Source organism: Grus americana, chromosome 4 (assembly GCF_028858705.1).
Source record: "Grus americana isolate bGruAme1 chromosome 4, bGruAme1.mat, whole genome shotgun sequence".
In the NCBI taxonomy this organism is placed as follows: Eukaryota; Metazoa; Chordata; class Aves; order Gruiformes; family Gruidae; genus Grus; species Grus americana.
The window spans coordinates 18,623,301-18,645,556 of NC_072855.1; the positions used below are offsets into that span (position 1 = coordinate 18,623,301).

A 22,256-nucleotide genomic window follows, 5' to 3' on the forward strand; every position below is an offset into this window, starting at 1 on the left:
ATATAGGTACTTACATAAAATCCTGCTATTCTCACAATTACCAGTAAGCCTGTTACATATATATTTGTTATTTTAGCTTTGGAACAGCGAATAAGTCTTCTAGCAAAAATCTGATTTTGATAATTAAAACTGACCATTCTTCCTTTGTATTCTGTCTCTAGTTTTTATTCTGGTATCATTCTCACCTTTGCTAATACGCTAGTGATTTTAAGCTTGTTTCTTCAGTAAGCTTGCCTGTAATTAGCAATGTGCTATTATATTCAGAAGCTCATGTCCATTTGTGTTAGAGCTCTCCTCCTTACTCAGAAATATAGTGGCTGACATTGCTTTATTTGACTGTGTTTTGAATTTATTGCCCAATTATTCAAAATAACAATGATGTAAATCCTTTTTCATCTCATTGCATTGTTCCTCATTATTTATTACACTACATATCTTTATATATTGGAAAATCCAGAGTTAAGTTTTTCTGTGATTTGTAATCTCAAGTCATATGAGTGAATTAACATACACAGAGGAAACACAAACCGACCTGTGAATCTAGCAAACTTATAACTTTGTTTATCAAGGGGTACACACAATTCATCATCAGTATTTAATAATGTTGTCTGGCTGTTTAAGTCTGCATCACCTGCATCTATATGTAGCTGCAAAATCTCAGTAAATATTCCAGTTTGACCTTGGAAGGTTGTGTTCCTTTGGACTGTGCTGACCACACAGAGTTCTGCTGGTTGCAGTGCTATTCCATACCAGAATCCAGACTCCCTAGATTAATTAAGCAAGATGTCTCATGAAAAGAGTTATTGCTGGTTCTAGTTAAACTTTGGAAGCTTTTCATAGGATTTTTGACACTTTATCCACTGCTTATTTTTAAACAAACTAGTCTGTTGCTTATTTTCCTACATACAGAAATGTTCCCATCTTTCAAAAACATAATTACTGAGCCAAGCTCTTACAGAAGCCTCAGTTACAATATTATTAGATGAATAAAAGAATTTACATACACATTGGTGTCAAGCTGCCTTGAATCGAGACATTTGTTTCACAATCTTTTTTGATTATTTTCAAGTATGGTTTTTAAAACATTGTATTGTGATTCTCAAATCAGAGAACTCTCTAACATTTTGTTCCAGTAAAGCCAAGGAGCCTAACTTGGTAAATCTGATATTTCCTTCAATGAGTGTTTCACTTTCATCACTATCTTTTCATTTCAACAAAGTTCCTTTCTCCCCTTCTGTCGTGGTTTAACGTGGCCAGCAGCTACAACAACCACACAGCCATTCACTCACTCCCCTGCCTGTAGTGGAATGGGGGAGAGAATCGAAAAGGAATAAAACCTCAAACTTGTGGGATAAAAATAGTTTAATAGGACAAAAAAGGAAGATTATGATTAATAATAATAATAATAATAAAAGAATATACAAAACAAGTGATGCACAGCACAATTTCACACCACTTGAAGCTGATGCTCAGCTAGTTCCCAAGCTGCCCTGCCTCCCGGCCAACCCCCGGTTATATATGGAGCAAGACGTCACGTGGTATGGAATATCCCTTTGGCCTGTTTGGGTCATCCATCCTGGCTGTGTCCACTCCCAGCTTCTAGGGCACCCCTCACCTTCTCGTTGGCAGGGCAGTATGAGAAGCTGAAAAGTCCTTGACTGCTTGGCAACAAGTAAACATCAGTGTGTTATCAACATTAATCTCGTCCTAAATCCAAAGCACAGCACTGTACTGGCGGCTAGGAAGAAAATTACCTCTATCCTTGCCAAAACCAGGACACCTTCACCTTGTCCCAGTTAAATTGTGAATAATACATTGGTTATTGAGTACACTAAAAGAGATGCTGCTTTACCAGGAAACTGTTCTTCAGTGGTTCAGCTTCCATGTCACATATTTTTACTTACCTTTTCTATTAACTTTTTTGCAAACAGTTGTATTTTGGTTATGGGAACGCTCCATTCAGAATATAAATCTGTTAACAGTACAAATGAAAACCTCACACTTGGGTTATTTTGGTTTGTTGTTCCCGTATTTATATTTTCATTCAGAAATTCAGTATCTGATGTACATATTTGGGATTCCATCTTGAATTTTTCTTGTTTTTCTTTTTACTAATCCTGTGTGCAAGTCTGTCATGAATTTTACTCTTTCTTTATAGTGAAGGTTTGTACTTTACATAAAACTGACTTTTTTTGTTCATAGGGTGTTTTTATATTATTTCTCTACATGGACCGCCATGTCTACCATGTCCTTTTCTTGATTCCTGTTTCTTTCCTTAGGCTAGCTGCTAACGGACTGTTTAACTGAAAGCTCCCTCCAGTGATATAACTCTGACTTATTTCACAGTGCATGCAATTTGCAAATGCAAGGGGAAACTTTCCTTCCTTTCATGCTGTCACAGCACAAAAAGTCCTGTCTTCTAAAGACAAGTGGGTTTTTGAATCATTGTTTCTCTTCTCAGTCTCTATGCAGGATTCACAGCTATGACTTGGGAATTAAGACTTTTTCAAGTGCCCCATAGCTTTTCATGAGGTGATACAGCTTTCAGTGTAGTTTAGAAAATATTAGGACCAAATGCAGTATACTCTTAACTAAGAAATCATGTATTTTATAAGTATCTGAAAAGGGATGGGGGGATTAAAAAGATGAACATGCTTAGACACTACTCAATAAAGCTGTTTGCCACACAAGAAATTTCAGAGGTCTGTGCCAATAATAATCTAAGCCGTGCCCAATTACTATCCTGTAGCAAAATCAACACTAGTTCAGTAAAGTTGACAGCAATGGTGAGATTGCTTGCTCCTATTATGCTAGTGGTAATTTGGCTTTTTCTAGGTATTTTGGGGATTTTCCACTGAACTTTTACTGTGATTCTAACTAGAGCCAGCAAACTTCCAGCCCTGCTTGAAAGATAGGCTCTATGTGCCTCTTTCAGAAAGTCTCTGATACACTGTTAGAATTAATAATCTTGGGAATGTTTAGAGGTGGTTCTGTCCAAGTCTTGTAAGTACTGAACAGCCATATTTTTATTATTTGTAATTGAGATGTCACATATTTTGCGATTCTGCATGTAATTTAATGTAGATTATATGCCATAATAAGATATTTGTATGGGGGGGTGTGTATATATACATACATGCATATATACACATATATGTAGGCACATATATACATTTGTAAGCCATAGGAATGTGTATAAACTAGGTTAAAAAAACAGTGATTTTTGCTTATGCCACTCCATGTTCCTGAAAATCTGAATTCTCTGTTCCCATATTTATATCTCACTCTTAATTGTTGCTGGCCTTTAAATGGATTTCAGCTATTACAAGTTCTGCAAATTGACTAAATGCTATGTGAAGAATTACTTCCTCTTATATATGTACTTGTTTGAACAAAACCCTTTGAAAAGAGAAAGGGATCTGGGTTTTGTTTGATATATCGTGGGATGCAAAGAATCCCTGGTATTTCAGGATTCTTTGTGCACTGACCTAGTCATAACAGTTGCACATTTCCAGACTAATAAGTCCATTGAGAGTTTGAAGAGGCTTTGAGGATAGAATTAAAATTCTTTGTATTAGTCATCTTCAGTGGCCTGCATTTGATCTTCATTCAGTTTCCTACATATATTGACTAAGTCACATAGTTACTGACAGTTTTCCTGAGGACTGTTAAGTAGCCTGTGCTTGAAGGCCATTTTCTTGCATTAACTCAAAGCTTTATTTGGTTTCGTAGGGAAAATGCACCACTTGCAAATTGGTAATGTGCTAACAATTTATTTTTTAAAAAAATCTTTGTGTAGAACCAGTCTGGATCTTTTGGATAGCTGCAAAGTACTTGTTTAGCTGGTTTTGGCTTCTCCTCTCATTTTTGAAGATGTAAAGGTCCCATGTCTTATGACACTTAGCATACATGTTTCAGATGTGTTTTTATCCAGCATAACCGTCTTTGGTTCTGGTTCAGTTTTGCCTTTTTCTCTGTCCTTGCTTTAATGTAGACTGTTCCTCAACTCTTTTAAGTTTTTGCTTATTTGCCCATCATTTGAAATAAGTTTACATATCCTAAGAAATAAGTCCTGGAAATAACGTCTCAAGTCCTGGATAGTCAGTATTCATATTCACGATACGCAGTTTTAAACACTAGTATGTAAACACATTTGGTAAGCAAGAAGGCAGCTTCTGTGTGGTGCTAGGCACTTGGCAAGGAGCAGTGTAAAATGTCAGAAACCTCACTGCTTAATGACAGTACCAGCTGATGAGCTGATACACATACACACACATGCATATGTATTCTGGAAGGTATCTTCATTCCTATACTCTCTCCAAAATCTCCATTCCAATGTTGTTATCCTATACCTTTCTCCCTTTTTCCAATCTACCTGTTCCTGATGCTACCCAAATTGTGTCCCTAAATGGTCTGTCCTTCTTTCCCCATGCTGTATTCACAGTGATGCTGTCCTTATCCTCAGTTCTGTGTTAACAGTTACAGGAAGGAGGTGAAGCCGTTATATGCTATTTTAATCTCAGGCTGCCCTCCAGCAGATACTGACTCTTCAGCTAACTCCACTGCAGACCACTACCACACTCAGATAACTAGAACTGAGGGTTACCAAATATTGTGCCTCTCTGAAGGAAAGTTCAGCTTGAGCAGTGAAAGTATTTGCTCATCCATGGCTATCTTCTGCTCTTTTCTTCCTCATTTTGGTATATAGCTCTACTTCTCTTTGCTCACTAGCTCATCTTTTATGACTTGATAAAGGCAAGGGGCAACCCTACTCCTTCCATAGCTGTAGGGCCTGATAGACTTGTGAGTCCCTAAATTCATCAGGCACAAGTTTTATACCTGTTGATTATGCATGTATTCTTCGTATGGATGCTGGAATAAGTATATCTATCTTACAAATTAGTGATAAACTTTGTGAGTGCACTATTCATGATATCTTCTGATTAGTTAGAGAAAAAGACATTGTTGATCTGTTTACACACCTGTAAGTGTTTCCTTTTCATAAAGTTGCAAATGAAATAATACTTTAATCATATTTAAATGTTTTTATAGATTATACAGCCCATGCTGGAAATTAGATCCACTGTTAGGCTTCTAGCAGCAGGGAAGGGTAGACATTTGACATAGATTGTAGATAATTATGGTACATTAACAAATGTAAAAATTGGAGAGTCATATTTAAGAAAAAGTAGAAAGCAAGTTTTCATTTTGGGATAATTGGAATTATATTGACATACAGTAATACTAACAGGGTTTTTTCAGGTAATAGATTACTTAGAGTGCAAATCTGGCTATTTTTGTGTGTAATGAGCTTAGAAATAAATAAGAGAAAAGCATATTGATGGGTGTTTGTCCTAGTAAGAAGGAATTCAATCACTAGTGTTCTGCTGTACCAACAGAGCTAGATAAATATTGTAAATAAAAATATTTTTTTCACAAAATCATCATTTACATCCATGGATAGATGATTGACATCAAACTAATGTTTTTAAATAGAGGCATTATCAGAAAGATTAGTATTTATTGTGGTTGTTTATTAATATTTATTTATTAGTATTAATTATAAAGGTAGTATTTATTATCATATCATGAAGTATGCATTTTTCAGTTTAACAAAGTTGTAGCAGTTAGTTTTAAAACAGAAACAGCTATTGTCAGGTCACTGTGATATTTTCACTGAATTGACAGTATACATTATGTTTCAGGTGAGCTCTGTGAGGAGAAACTAGATTTCTGTGCTCAAAATCTGAATCCTTGCCAGCATGACTCAAAGTGTATCTTGACACCCAAAGGATACAAGTAAGTCTAAAATATTGTCACAGTCCAACTGAGGCTAAATTTCTACTTTTTTATCCTGCTCAACTTCTTTTCCTTTTGTTTTACGGGAAGCAAGTTCTATTCTCAAAATATTCAGTTATTATCAAGCATTACCGCAGAATAGGCCATTATTTTCATGTAGATCTTAAATATGTTTTATTGAATTTTACTAAGCCTTAACAGTTCTAATTCCAGTCAGATTTTAAATAGGAATGCAGAATAAAGCATGAAGTCTATGTGACAGTCTATACAAAACCCTTTTAGTAGCTTGGACAGTAGGAAAATAATTGCATTTAATTGAAGTGGAATAATTATACTGCTTTCTGAGAAGTAATTGTGAAAGAGTTTATTAGGAGGGCACACCAGAAAGTATGAACTAAAGAAGTCCATCCCCAGGAAAAGTAATCTTTAATTACACCATATCCTTATCATAATTAATTAGTATGGACTATTTAAAACGTTTTTAATAGGCTTTAGGTTAATAAATACAGGAAACCTGCAGCTTTCAATTGTTGTCATGAGCCCGTTTTATGCACAGTATGCTCTTGTGCTAAAATCGGATTATTTATTATCATTCCTACTACTTACAAAATGACATTTTATTTAAAATATGGGGAAAATAGTCAAATATATTAAATATTCAAATTAACATGAAAATAAATTGATAGTTTTCAGCTGGAAAATAGAAAATTTGTTGGATTTAAATGGTTGCGTGTTATGTTTATTTTCTTCGTGCTACTTGAGTAATCCTAGTTTGGCATCTGATACTTTACTGCCTAGTTCATTAATTTTTCATATTACTTTCTGAGATTTTAAATTAGAAATTAGCTCATGCAGTAACTTCAAGCATGTATCTCAGTCAGCTTTTTAATAGTGTTATAATCTTTTTTTCACTTTTCTTATTTGTATATGTTGTGTAAAAATTGAGACATTTGATTGAAATACTTAATTTAAAGTTACACAGCTATTTAAAATCAATCTTGGCACTTTAGAGCAAATTTTAGATAGTAGAACAAACACCACCAAGGAGGGAATCACAAGATCTAATGAAATCAGTTACATACATCTTAATTTCAAAAAATAAAATCATGTGGATGCACAAGTTTGTAATCTTTTGCGTTCATTTTTCACAGAGTTCTGGGCATTCACTCAGTCTAATATATGAGAATTCCCTGAAGAAATGCCCCTAGCATTAACATTGAGAGTTGCACAGGGAAAAAAACCCCACAAAACAAAACCAATAAGCCAGTTATATACTATCTTGAGGATATGCTGTTTCTAGTTCAGAGGGCAGAGGATGTGTTTCAAGACTTCTGTTAGTTCACTAACCGTGAAGCTATTTATAGTAAATCAGGCTGGTGGAACTTCAAGGGGAAAAAATTATGCATAACCTTTAAACTGTATAAATGGAGCATTGGTCCAGCCATTCACAGCTGTTCAGTTGACAAAGAAAATACCCATCAGTATAATAGAAGCCTTGGATTATTTGTCTCGGTTTCAACAACTAAGCACATTGATTATTTTTAGTGTTCACAGTCACTTACAACATCCTGTAACATTCCGCGTTACTCATAAATTCCAAGAACAACTGTCAAAATGATTCATGAGGGCTCTCTAGATTGAAACCACAGTTCTTCAATGTAATGGCAGATGAGTGACCATGTGTAACAAGCAAACCTGTATTCATTACGTATGTAGATTCCCCATATAACAACATGATTAAGCTACATAGTCTTTATGCACAAAGTCACAGTAATGCTTTTATTTCTTGAGTTTTAAACAATTCGGTAGTTCCTTAACTTTGTCATAAGCGCACCGTATTGTTAAAAGGCACGGTACTATCCCACTTGCTTTCCTGTTTCACAGATGTGATTGCACACCTGGATATGTAGGTGAGCACTGTGACATTGACTTTGATGACTGCCAGGACAACAAATGTAAAAATGGAGCACAGTGTACTGATGCAGTTAATGGATATACATGTATTTGCCCAGAAGGATACAGGTGAGAAAGATCTGAAGACAGTACAAACGTGTATGTCTTATGTCAAAGTTGCTTTCTTTCGGAAATACTAATTTTTTCTGTTTGTATTTAGTGGCTTGTTTTGTGAGTTTTCACCACCAATGGTTTTACCTCGCACCAGCCCTTGTGATAATTATGAATGTCAAAATGGAGCCCAGTGTATCATTAAAGAGAGTGAACCAATCTGTCAGTGTTTATCAGGCTACCAGGGTGACAAATGTGAAAAGCTGATCAGTATAAACTTTGTCAACAAAGAATCCTATCTACAAATCCCTTCAGCTAAGATACGACCCCAAACCAATATCACTCTCCAGGTAAGATTGCTTGTGTTGCAGATTCTGATCTGGAAAAGACTGTAAATGACTTTTCATGGTGTGGAAAATTAGCCAAAGTTGTCATTGGGTCACTTAAAGAGCTTTTCACAGTTTGAGCTAAAAATCTAGTAGAGTCATTGGAATAACTCTGTATTCATATTGAAGTAGATGGGCTTATTGATAGGAAGAGAAAGAATTGTGTCAAGCTGTCCTTCAAGGAAGAATTTTATAGTGAAGTAATAGGCTATGGCAGTAAATTCAGAGATTCACTTAATACAGCATTTTGATTTAATATTTATTTTCAGTTCTTTCTAAATGTTTCTTTCTTTTAACTAGATTGCCACAGATGAAGACAGTGGGATCCTGCTCTACAAAGGCGATAAAGATCATATAGCGGTAGAACTGTACCGGGGTAGAGTGAGGGTCAGTTATGACACAGGATCTTACCCAGCTTCTGCTATTTACAGGTGAATTCAGATGAAACAAATTTCTAACTGAAACAAAACATGTATTAATTCCTTATATCAATGTCATTTTTTAATAGATGGTTAAAAGAAATATATGTAAATGAATGTATTATCAGACATTTAAAACCTATTGCCAAGGACATGATTTGGTATGGAAAATAACTCCAATGCAGGTATGTCAGAAAGATAATGTATATCTGATCCATTAAAACTGAGTAAAGGTTAGCTTTCAGCTGAATATTTATACATTTGTATAAAGCTCACATCTGGAAGTGGAGGTTTTTTCCATGATGTTACTGCCAAATAATTTCCTAGTGTGCAGGGTAAATTGCAGAACTATACTGCATAAGCAGAAATTAAATTGAAGTTTCTCTTCTCTTCTGTGTTAGGCAGTTATATAATGTGGGACTTTTCCCTGGGAAGTGAAGAGAAAGCTAAAAACTTGATTCTGAAAAAAGGCACTACCCTTGAAAAAGAAATGGGTTTTGCTTCAAAGTCATTATGAGACAGAATCCACATCTGCTTCTGCAGCATAATTTTTCAGGTTTTTTTAAGTCAAATTTCTCTGATTCTCTGATTCTCTGAAAAATTATCACCTGAATTTCCAGGGAGGTTTTATGTGACTTGTCAAGTCAGACAGACATTGCAAGAGTGAGCAAAAAGACAGCAGGCATCACTTCTTGGCCTTGATTGCCCTAATGTTGCTACAAATACATTCAGAAGTAAAGGGGAAGTGTTACATGAGTTTTTCTTGAATCTTCTTTTTGCTGTATTTACACCTTTTGTGTTGTAAAATTATATCTAGCGTATATTTACTTGCTGGAGTTTGTAGCAGCTGACATTTTTCTACTTCTATTAGGGACGTTTCATTGAAAGTAAATGATTTTTAGAAATGATTGCACTCAAATGACAATATAAAATCAAAAGCTTAAGTTTATGTAGCAGGGAAACAATGCTAAACTTTGTTAGGTAATAACACCAAGAGAACTGTGGTTTTAGTAAATTGGTAAAAGCATTCCACAGGAAAAAAAAAATCGTTCCTGTAAAATACAATATAAAGTTGTTTTGTAAAAACATAGCCTTTTACAATAAGCATCTTAAGGTTGCTTTTATTTTCTGATCTGATATGTATTTCATAAAATATTTTTACAATTCCATGAAATGCTTTAACATGTGGAAATAGTATATGTATTTTAATTGTATAAATTTTCATATATTAAAAATAAGATTTGGCTTTACAGGATTTTGAGGTATTTAATATGAATTTAAAATTGCATGAAACATTCACTTCTCTTAATGACTACAATTCAAAATAAGATTTTTTTTTTCTATCTGGGATAGTGCTAAAGAAGAAGTTTAGATTGTTTTGTCAGGAGTTTAATTATTTTTGTTGATTTTTATTTTGATAGGTACAGCTGTCTGAGAATAGGAAGCAATAGGAATCAGGATCATATGTAATTTCAAGTTATGTTCGCTCCCATTTATTTAATCTATTGAGAATACTTCTTCCCATTCAAAACATATATTTCCTTCTCATCAATTTAACATTTTTTCCAGTATTACTGGAATATAATATATACTGGTAATTCATACTTATCCATTTTATTTTTCTAGAAAAAGAATGGAAAACAATGCTCACACAGGTAAAATTAAAAGCCCTAAACATAGAAGGGATTCATAACAAAGTAATCAGTTAACAAGCAGTCCCAATTAGGTTAGTGTTACAGAACAATTAGCACCATATCAGCTGTTATGATGCTGTTATGATGATATTAACTCCATCCCAGCTAGGCACAGTACAAATATGTGATGAATTATAAAAGAAAACAAATTGATGTATTATATTTTATCAGATATGAGGAAGACAAAAGAGCATTTTTGTCACAATGTTTAAGAACAATAAGGTTTAAGAACGATTTGGTAACAGAATAGACAGTTTGCAGACTCAGATGGGAAGTTGCTTACAGTGAGGACAGAAAGGAAATTTAAAAACTGAGAAGTTTATCAAGAGATTTACGGATTTTATTAGGGAAGTGAAGATTCATGGATAGTATAGGCAAAAGAATAAGACAAGTCATACTCTACTGAACAGTGATGAGATGCCTGAAACAGAGGCCAAAATAAAAAAAAAAAACCCAGCCAATAGAGAGATTCAAATAGAAGTTTTATATTATAAGTGTCAGTCAAGAAATGGTGTGTTAAAAAGGAGTCAAATGGGGGCTATAAAGCCTACAGAGGTGCTTGCAGTAGCAGGAAAACAAAGTTACAAATAGATGATTTAATCATGATAAATATAGAGAATCAACAATAACAGCAGTCTAGCTTGTGTAGCATGGATGAGAACTGCTTTACCAATGGGAACTGACTGCAGAAAGAGCCTTCATCCCAAAAGCATTCATCAGTCAATCTGAGTAACAAGATGAGATGATGGCAGTGCCAAGACCAATAAAGAAAATGAATTCATTGGAGATGGTTATTCGGGAAAAGTTGATCTACTTGGGTTTTGTTCTGTCTGGATGTCCATTTTTAAATGTTAAATGTTTTTTACACAAAAAAAAAAAAAAACAAAACAAACTTTTCATTCTGTAAACTAGATTTCATCATATATTTATTGGAAATATGAGAGTATTTCTTCCCAAATCATTATTCTTCTGTGGAGTTCAAGAAGCTTTAAATCAGTTTTTCTTACAGCTTTTCATTAGGATCTATGCATTCAGCTCTCATTTCTCCAGTGGAAAATGGGCTAGAAGTAGTGTAAGTGCATTGGCAGGAAATATTGCAGAGATATACCTTGTGTTTATTTCCCCTTAATTTAAACCACCCTTACTTAGGAGGGCTCCTCTTTCTGCAGTAAAATTTTACCAGTAGAACAGTTTAAACTAGAAGCTTTTAATAATCACTCTTAACAGAGACATATTCCCTTTAGACCTTATGTTTTATACATCCCTGGAATGACCTCTTGCTATAAAATGGCATGTTCTGTGTTGCTCTCATCCTTTTAAATACTATTGTGTGAAAGGTAGTAAGATGTAAAATAACATAAGTTTCCTTGGAACAAGAAGATTATAGTAGGGTTTCTTGCTTACTTAAGTCAAGAAGTCATATAAGCACTTTGATTTCTTAGCACAACTGTTTTTCCTGGATTCATTGAAATGAGTTAAATAAATGAATCCTGGTGCTTTTCTTATTGCTTGATCACAGCAAACAAACCTCTTAATACCTTTAATAGACCTTACTCTTTAGGAATGATGAACCCTGACCTTTTTCTTCCTCCCATGGAACCTGGCAGTCCCTCTCCTGCCCACTCCCGAAAAGTGTTTATTCTGCCAGTGTCTGCTCTGTTGTGTGTTTGCACTTTCACATAGAGCTGAGTTTATGTAAAGCATGCATGCCGTCATGCAGATCTTTTATCCATACTGAGCTGAGCCCGTCCACATAGTTAAGAGTTGGTAATAAATAGCTAAGAAGCTATTTAATGTGTCACAGCTGTAAATGGCCATGTGAAGTGCTTCTGGTCTGTTCCAGGACAAAAGCAGTTATGTTAATTAAAACATCGCTAAGGATGTTATAAGGTAATTTGCTTGATTTTTGCCTTGAGATTTAGGAAGCTAATCCCTTTCAGCTATGCTGCTTTCCTAATGAGAAGAGCTAACTGACTGTATGACTGTTCAGTCCATCTCAGGCTATCATACAATTGGTTCATTTAAATAACTTTTTTCAAAGGCTTAAGCTCACTTACTTGATGGTGCCCCGAAGCAAATAAAGGCTGTCATGGGAATGGTTTATAATGTCTGGTCTCTGGACTGCAGCTCATTGTCATAACTCCCATGCAGCCATATATTCAGCTCTTAATTCTCCAGTGGAAAATGGGCTAGAAGTAATGTAAGTACAATGACATATTCAGTCCCAGCATTGAGTAATAATATTCTTCCTTCTCTGATGTACTTAAACTGTGTTCAAGTGCAGAGTAGTCACCCTGCATGTAAACATTTGCTGTGCAGATACAGAGGCTGGTAGGCATATGCAGCCATTTCTTGTACTTGGTAACATGTAGGCTTGTCCTTACACAGCATAAGCACCATGCTTGAAACAAGCCTTTCCTGCATGACACCCTTTGGGCATTCTTCTACTAGTGGGTTCATATTTTGTTAGTAAGGAGAAAGAAATGGTATATGTGGGCAAGAAAAAAAAATGAATACAGTATTCACTGTACTAGCCAGAAGCAAAATACACAGCAATAACCATGCCTAGCATTAGTGGAGCTGTCTGGACCAATGATGTGATTTTGTCTGGCAGAACTAAGGTTAGGTGCAGTTCCATATTCCAGTAGATTTGTATATCACTGGAGTCAACTCAGGCCTTCAGACTTGCAAAATATGTAAATTGAATACTATGCAATATGCACATACAGATGCATAGGCACAAATAATATCTTGAAATAACATTAGAATCACAGAATGGTTTGGGTTGGAAGGGACCTTTAACGATCATCTGGTTCCAACCCCCCTGCCATGGGCAGGGACACCCTCCACTAGACCAGGTTGCTCAAAGCCCCATCCAACCTGGCCAGCATTTCCAGTGACGGGCCATCCACAACTTCTCTGGCAACCCATTCCAGTGTATCACCACCCTCATATTAAAAAATTTCTTTTTTACATCATCTTCTTTTACTTTAATATTCTGTCTAAATCTACGCTCTTTTAGTTTGAAATGGTTACCCCTTGTCCTATCACTCCATGCCCTTGTAAGCAGTCTCTCTCCAGCTTTCTCGTAGGCCCCTTTAGGTGCTGCAAGGCTGCAATTAGATCTCCCCAGAGCCTTCTCTTCTCCAGGTTGAACAACGCCAGCTCTCTCAGCCTGTCTTCATAGGAGAGGTGCTCCAGCCCTCTGACCATTATTGCAGAACTCCAAACTTTTTTTGTTTCAGCTTCCTGCCTTGTAAATGTATTTCAACTGATATTTAGAATATCATCTGTATTTACACAGTTCATTACTTGATGAGGACAGGAATAACTTTGAATGAAAAACGGCTATTAATTTACAATATGTGTTATTAATAGAGTGTTATTGACCGTGTATTATATTGTATTAGCTCTTAAGCATACATGCATGTCCTTGCTTAAAAATCTGGTTTTCAGGAGACTGCACTCCTAGAGAAGTTCTGTTCTGAAGCTGTATTAGCTATTAAAGGGGAATAAAACCAAAGACTGTCCTAACCTGACCATCAACTGTTTAAAATTAATATTAATGTTTATTTTGCAGTGTGGAAACTATTAATGATGGCAATTTCCACATTGTGGAGCTGCTAGCTATGGATCAGATTCTGTCTTTATCTGTTGATGGAGGAAGCCCCAAGATAATTACCAATTTGTCCAAGCAATCTACTCTGAATTTTGATTCTCCGCTGTATGTTGGAGGTAAGAGGATGTTGCTTCTTCTACTGACAGTATCATAGCTAATTTACTCTGGTAACATACATTAATAAAAATATCGTAAGAGACTCATTCATTGAGATAACACCCTAAGATGAAACTTCAGCAGTTAATCTCAATAGTTTCAATTATAACAAATCATCTGTCCTCAAACTGCACCTGTTGCTTTTTTAGCAGTACAGGTATTTGATGTCCACTGTACAATTCTGTAATTTTATACTGTTATGTAGCTTTTTATTATACTGAAGAAGTGTGTTTAACATTGTTTAGCTACCCGAAGATGCAGTAACACCTATTGAGAAAGTGTAGAATGGTAGCATTGTTTCGATCACATTTTACATTTCTATTTCACTGTACACGTATCTGCAGGAAATGATAGCAAGATATAAAGTCATGAAGTAGGATTTCTGTTTGTAGATCTTATTGGTTAGTGCTATTAGGAGTTATGACATTAGGTAAGAAGGGAGCCAACTGGGCAGATGTCTCACAGTATGTGGCAGGGTTTGGTTTTTGTTTTGTTTTAAGAAAGAATTGTTTGTGTCAGTAAAACTGGTAGTAGGTGATTGTGGAAATAAACTATTTCAAACGTTTTTGATCATTTGCTGCAATTTACTCTGCAGAACTATGGATTCAAGCCCATTGTTTTAACCAGCAGTGTCTACTGAATTTCTGATGGGCCTGCATAACCTAAGTAAAAGAGTCAGAAACTTCAGCCACCACTTTGTGCCTTCTTACTGTCCTTGGTAGCAAGTCTAATTTCTTGGTGATCAGAGATTCAGTATGGTTTTTAAATACTGCTGATCTTCTACCAGTCTTCATCTTCTACTTAGTTTAACCTTACACTCTTATAGGAGACATGTAAGGAGTCTTTGATCTTTCTGTAAAAAGAATACCTAGTTTTTCATTTTGTCTAATTCTTAAGAACTGTTTTTGTGTCTGAAAATAAGTTTTTAGACTTGAGCATCTTGCCTCCTTGCAAAAAATTATGGTACCAGTAGTGCATTTGTGCGATGCCTAGTTTCTCTAGCAAAGATGCTATCTATCCTCTTTCTAAGTATACAGAAAAGCTCAGGGTAGCTGCTTAGATTTATCTCTAAGGGGAAAGAAAAACAGGAAGCTGCTTTGATTCAGATCAAGAATAGTCTGTTTCTCCTATAAAACCAGTATAACAAGTGCCTCTCTTACATGGGATAAGGGGAAAGTTGACTTGTCTCTGAAAATCCCCATTCTTCCCTTGAAACACTTCGGCTGTTTTGTCAAATCTTTTCAAATTTTCTTCATTGCCTCCTCCCATCTATAATGGGAAGAAGTACAAGATAAAATTCAACATTAGTCATCACTCCCCATACTAGCAGAAAAAAGAATTAAAATTATCAAATGTATGAGCTGTCTTTAAAATTGCTTCATATAATGAATCTTCAAAGGAGGATTGCCTTGTGGAAGCACACCTGCGTTTTTTCTTGTGTATCACTTCTGCAGTGTTGTTTACATAGTGTCCTATGCCACATTTTTTTGGATGGAGAGGTGGTCCTAGATTCTAATAAGACACTGTGCACGTGCTTACTTGTATTGTCAACATCAGTTTGTTACTTAATGACTGCTAAGGCCAATTTTACCACTTCTTGAAAACTGAGCTTAGTGCAGAATGATGCCCCTGTCTGTTATAAGCACCTTTTAATGAAATGAGGCTAGACTGCCAACTATAAACATTAATTCTGTGCCGTGCTAACACTTACATGTTGATTTGTGCATGTGGTTCTCCTCCTTGCTGCTTCACCTTGCAGAGCTGTGTCTCCATTAGAAGAATCATACTAATCTGCAACATCATTTTGAAGCATCAGAAGAAATAATTTTTGGAAATAACCTTTTACTTCAGTGGCTTGTTTCCTAAGAGCAGGAGTCTTTTTCATCCTAGTATATATTCTTTGGAGAGGCCTTGTGTTCTATTTCTATTCTTCACATTCACCTCCAAGCAGACAATTATTTCTAAAATGTTGGTCCAAAACAGAATGAAAACCATTATTAGAAGCACATTATTACAAAATAAAACAAAAAACCCCCAGTAGATTGATATTCAGCTCTTAAACTTTTCTGTTCTTTATCTATGTTTATCTATTTATGATCTTTAAAAATCTTGAGACAGTTAACTTTCACTCTTGCATCTTTATATTACCCAACTTTTTGAGATTCATTCAATTTTTTCTTATCCAACTGTATCTAGAATTTTTAGAGAATTCAATCACACATTTCCATCAGTTAAGAAGTCAAATTCTCACTAGGATTTTATGCAGTATTTTTATCTTTGCCAAAGTCTTAGTTTGACACCTATATCATCATGTAGCTTACACTTACTCTTATCACCTTCCTGTTAAAATGGCATTTCTGGTAAGCATCACCTCAGCTGGCAGGATGAAATTCAGACTTGACAGCAAGCCCTTGTATGTTTTTTTCTCTTTCTCCCTCCACCCTCCCCGCCCCCCCCCTTTTTTTTTTTTTTAGAAAGTTATTCTTGGGTCACAATATTTGGGTTGATTTGAAGGGGTAGTTTAACTTTATTTTTACAGAAAGTGGGCTAATGAATTTATGCTCTCTTTTTTTGACCTTTTTCAAACTGTGTGGCTCTCTTGTGTGGTCAGAAAGACACACACTAGAAATGTTTCAGTCTTTCTATAACAGATTTCAGTAAATCATATTGAAAGCCCATAGCTTTTTGTAAGAAGTCTTAAGGGACAATCTGTTTCTTCTCAAAAACTCTTCAAAGGGGTCACAGACTTCTCTGATACTTCACATTCTTCTCTCAGGAATTAGAAGATATTTTACTAGTTGAGAGTGGCACCTTGTTTCACGGCAGTCCCTATTTCTGAGACAGGTAGGGCATCAGCTGCTTTACATTTGTGCCTGATCTGTTCTAGCAGCTTCTGAATGAGGTACTCGTTTTGACAGTGTTATTGTATGACTGTTATTTAATAGGGGTCTTACCATCTGCCTCCTTGAACAATAGGTTGGTAATTTACCTGTAGTCAGGTTCAGTGACCAAAAGCTTAAGAGGAGATGGGAACTACGTTCTTACCTTTTGGAAAATAGAGCTGAAATATTTGTCTGCGCCGTTTCTGTGGCAGTTATTTCCTAACTGATAAAGAACTTTTATCTAAAAATTACCTAGGAAATATTGCTAAAGAATATGAGCAACTTTTATACACACTTTGGCCTTCTAACACTTGTTAACTTGCTAGAAGGAGCAAAAAGTGTATAGGCTAAAAGCTTGTGTATATGCTTGCATTGTGTTTCCAAACGTCTTCCATATTAGAGATCACAGACAAAAAATTCTCTGAATCACATATGATATACCTCATATTATCTGGTGTGATACATGCTTATATGGTTCCCAGAAATCATATCTAAATTTCCTGACACTTACAAGTATAACATCTAGTTTAGCATTGCATTGGTGTACTTAGTTTTATGCAGCTTTTATTTTTACAATGGATAAATTCAGTGCATCTATTCTGCTATTAGATACCTCAGGCCATATGGCTAAACATTTGCTGAGTGTTGCTTTCAAAGGAGATATCAGGGTGAAGAGGCCTTGATGACATTGCCTTGCCCCAGGATTTTGAGAATATGGCAAATAGTTTTGAGGAAATGGGAACTAGTGATTGTTTGCAGTCCGAGTCCTTTAATGTAATAGTCCCAATCCTATTTTACTTAACTGCTAAGATCAAAGAAGATTAGACTCTTCAGTAGTATGGATGCAATATTGTTCATTTCTATAATCACTGAAGCTTACCACAAATGAAGTTATAATAACCTCTAAATGAAAGGCAGGTCTACTTCATTAGGTTGTGTAGCACTTCTGCATTACTCTTAACTGTTCAGAGTAACTATATAAAACGATGAGAAGTATCAGTTTACATGGTTAAGGAGCAACTATGCAGAACATTACCTCTTTTCTGTGGTTGTTATCTTACTAAACACCAGAATAAAAATTGTTAATTTTGCCTATGAATAAACCTGTGCAGTTAATAAGCACATTTATTTTCAGGTAAACAGATCCTTTTCTAATGCTCAGTACAGTTTTATTTCCTTTCCTTATTCGACTCAGGAGGTATTTAGGCATTTGTGTATTAGTTATTTGAATGTAATATCTTAAGGACTAACTAATATAGGCCAATATGTTGGCAATAAGTTTAAAAAAAAAAAAAAGTGGAAGAAACTTCATTTCTACAAGGAAAGAATGTTTAACAGAAGTGTTCCTTCTGAATTAGTGTTAAACGATTAACTGATCACAACAGGATAACTGCATTGCATACATCTTCTGCTCCAATTACACCTGTAACAATTACAGACTACAACAGAGGAATTACTCTGAAAATGGTCAACATCAAGAGCATTTGCACCATCTAGAAATATATATGCATAAGTATTTTGATGATAATTTATTGTTATTATTCACTATCTTTGTTTAAAACTGTAATGGCAAACTATGAGTGCCTTTTTTATTAATCTGTTTTTGAGACATACTGAACAAAAATATTTTTGAAAGTAATGGAACTTCCTCCTGTTCAGCTTTTCCTTCCAAGAATTTTCACTAGCAAAATTTCACATCTGAAATGCGTATGCCAGCTCCAAATTGATGACCTGGTCCTACTAAATTCTTCTGGATTTGAGTATCATAGCAGCTTACAAAAAATCATATATCAACTCCTAAATTTCAAGAACTTTTGTTTTTCCAAGATTCAGAAACTATGCACTATCCTGGACTTAATTGCACTGGGTCAAAACCAGGCATGTATCTGAACCTTTTCACAGTTGCGAGCTTCCTGTAGGAAGCCCTATATACGTCTCTTTAGTTGGACCCAGAGACTTACGGGTCTGGAGCTGGTTTACATGCATGCTTGACAACCAGGACAATTTCTAAATACTAGATCATTGCTCATGTTGTAGACTGAATATCTAAGAATAATTAATTAGGAAGAAATATTTCTTTTAAAATGTTTAAAAAATAGGGGAAATGGTATAGAAAGCGGTACCAGAGATTACGTTGATTATTTGCTATTATTCATTTCCTAGGCATGCCTGTGAAAAATAACATAGCAGCTTTACGCCAGTCTCCGGGACAGAACGGCACCAGCTTCCATGGTTGCATCCGTAATCTGTATATCAACAGCGAACTCCAGGACTTCAGAAATGTGCCACTGCAAGTGGGAATTCTGCCAGGTTGCGAGCCTTGTCATAAGAAAGTTTGTGTGCATGGAACATGCCATGCTACCAGCCAGTCAGGCTTTTCCTGTGAGTGCGAAGGAGGATGGACTGGACCCCTCTGTGATCAACAAACTAATGACCCATGTCTTGGAAATAAGTATGTCCTTCCTCAAGACAGAACAGTAGTATAATATGCATATGTGTCTCCTGTTATGTACATTTTTTCATAAAAGTTCACACTTTTTCTCAGCAAGAAACAAAGTATCCTGGGCATGTAAAAGTCAAAACAGCATCCAGGTTATAGTATATTCTTTCCATAAACTTAATGCAGAAATTCCCCAGTTTAGGGGAGCGGATACACGCATCTCATTGAAGTTCTGCCTAAAGCCTGGGATATGCTCTTAACTTCTGTATGGGCTACTTCTGTAATGAGTTACACTGATGCAAGTGTTGGTAGACACTTGGTACAAAAATCATTTAGAAGTTGCAAATGGAAAAAAATATTTGCTTGCTTATTTCTGATTGTATAGAATGAGGAATAATTATAATTATCATCATCATCTAATATGTTTCAAAAACTTGATACAACAGATATATCTAATATTTTTGCATTTTCACAGTACCCCAGGTTTTAGCAGGAAAATAGATTTCTACCTTTATGGTAAACTTCTGTGTAAGTCCGTGTGTGCTAATTCTTTTTGCTGATTTGACTAGAATATTTAGGTTGGACATTTTATATAGGTTTATAGAGAGGGCTACCTATATATGTGTGTAGAGAGAGAGCGAAAGATATGTACATATGTGTATATGAGAGTATTGATATTTATGCATTTCATCTTTTAAATTTACTGTAGAGACAGATTCAATTTTTTGGTTCATGGTCTCCCAGCACAAGAAGATCAGAAACTTCAGAAGTTCAAAGTTCTTCAGGATCTATTAGTCATGGGCAACAAGATGTCATTCTGTTTGCTCTTGTCCTTACTACAGTTTGGCAAACAGGTTTTGATTTTGGTTTTGGTTTTTTTTGGTTTTAAAGTAAGCCTGCTTGGATCTTTTGGCTACTGCTTTTTCAGTGTTCTGGCCTATATAACTTTTGACTTGAGGACAAGTGGCCTGAGTTTGCTAAGAGATTTTAATAAGATGATTTTCAACTCCCATATAAAATCATGTTTAAGTGATCTTTTCACATAGTGTGTGTGGAGCTTTATAAACCAGTTAGCGTGCTTTACAATGCAGTTAGCATTGTTTACATTGGTTATGGACTCTTTCAGTACTATTAAGTTTTGAACTCTTCCCAAAGCCACAGCAGTGAGTTTTTGAGGCCTATCATTATAGCACTTCATTGTTTATGGGTCTTTTTCTTACCCTGTCCTCTTTCACAGTAACTTAAGAGATAAAGCAAAGAAGTCACAGCAGGTTAAAAAATACAAAATATGATGTATTAAAAAATACAAATGTGATGAACTTGTGGATGCCCCATCCCTGGAATTGTTGAAGGGCATGTTGGATGAGGCTTTGGGCAACGTGGTCTAGTGGAGGGTGTCCCTGCCCGCAGCAGGGGGGTTGGAACTAGATGATCTTTAAGGTCCCTTCCAACCCAAACCATTCCAGGATTCTATGATGTCTATCACATCTATTTTATACTTTAGGAGTCAAAAATAACATGGAACTGTAACCATCAATTTCTACAATGAGAAAACCCAAAGGGTTTCTTTGAACTGTCCTTGAAAAATTAGATTCTGTATAGTTTCTTAAAACTATACACATCATCACCCAGACTGAGTGCTTTCTGCAGTAAATTACAAAACTTGGCAAGTGTCAGATACAGGCAGTATCAAAGATAGAGTTAAGTATTCTGTTAGCTCTTGAAAGTATTGGTTTTGTTTCAGCTGTGAACTTTTAGGAGAGAAAACCAAACCAAAGTTGTTTATTTGGAGTGAAAGAGGGTTTTGTTGTTATTTAGTTTCTAGGGAATTTGATTCTGTATTTCTTGATTCATCTCTTAATCCTGTCTATTGAATAGCTGCATTTTGTCCATCTACTACAGTGTAACATTCCACTTTATCTGAGAAACAGACTTATCACTGTGATCTCTGTTTTGAAAATGTAGTGGAACTCTTAGAGATCCATGTACACCATGAAGAGGCTAGATGCTTGACTTAGGAACATAGTGACCAAAGTTTGCTCTATAGTCAGTAAAGGAATAAACAGGTTTGTAAAGAGCGAATTAGACCTCAAGTGGTCTAATCACCCTCTGGATAAGCTCATCTCTCACCATGACTGTGTGGGGAGCTTATGGCAATTATACATCTAACTTGAGTGCCTGACATAAGTACCTAAAATTAGATAAGATGAAACTGTGCCCGAGAGTTTGCACTTCGCTTGATGTTCCTTTCAGCACCGTCTGAAGATGAAATTTAGGGCTTCAAAGAACAGGTGGAAGCAAAAGTATGAAAGTTGGCCTTAGCTAAGATTTAATCATCTTCTAAGTCAAGCAGAACTTTACCACAGATCATGACACAGATTGCTTTTATATCTAAAACAGCCTGTATAGAATATGACATGATGTCATTGTCACCTGAGTAACTTCATAGACCAGATGTCCTAAAAGTGGTTGTTTTGTAAATGGTGAACAGATCAAATGCTAAAGGCAGTGAAAATTAAACAAAAGCTATCTGCCTTGTGATACTGTCTGAACTTTCAATTTTGAGTTGCTTAATCTAACAGTCTTGGAATATCAGATTTCAAACACTGGAACAATTTGCAATTTTTTAGGGAACATAATTGCCTCAAAAGTATGGACTCTTGCATAATAGGGAAGTTGGAGGTGCTTAAGCTATTAGTTATGTTTTATAGTTGCAGTTTTTAATCCCGAACTGGATATGTGGATGTAGGCAATGTGTTGTGCCTTCCATTTGAATATCCTGTGATGACAGTGACTACCCATACTTTTTCCTCCTAGTTACACCGTGCTAAAGCACTTGCACAGAATTAAGGGTACA

General features: G+C 35.6%; 1 protein-coding gene across 2 annotated transcripts in view; it reads left to right on the forward strand.

Annotated features, from left to right (window-relative positions):
* Window positions 1–22,256, forward strand: part of SLIT2 (slit guidance ligand 2) — a 268,226-nt gene that overhangs the window by 241,155 nt on the left and 4,815 nt on the right. For both annotated transcript variants that reach the window (XM_054825079.1, XM_054825078.1), the window contains 6 exons: window positions 5,706–5,799; window positions 7,684–7,821; window positions 7,913–8,153; window positions 8,490–8,620; window positions 13,883–14,037; window positions 19,123–19,411. In XM_054825079.1, coding sequence (XP_054681054.1) covers window positions 5,706–5,799; window positions 7,684–7,821; window positions 7,913–8,153; window positions 8,490–8,620; window positions 13,883–14,037; window positions 19,123–19,411 — 1,048 coding nt within the window. The remainder of the gene's footprint in view (window positions 1–5,705; window positions 5,800–7,683; window positions 7,822–7,912; window positions 8,154–8,489; window positions 8,621–13,882; window positions 14,038–19,122; window positions 19,412–22,256) is intronic.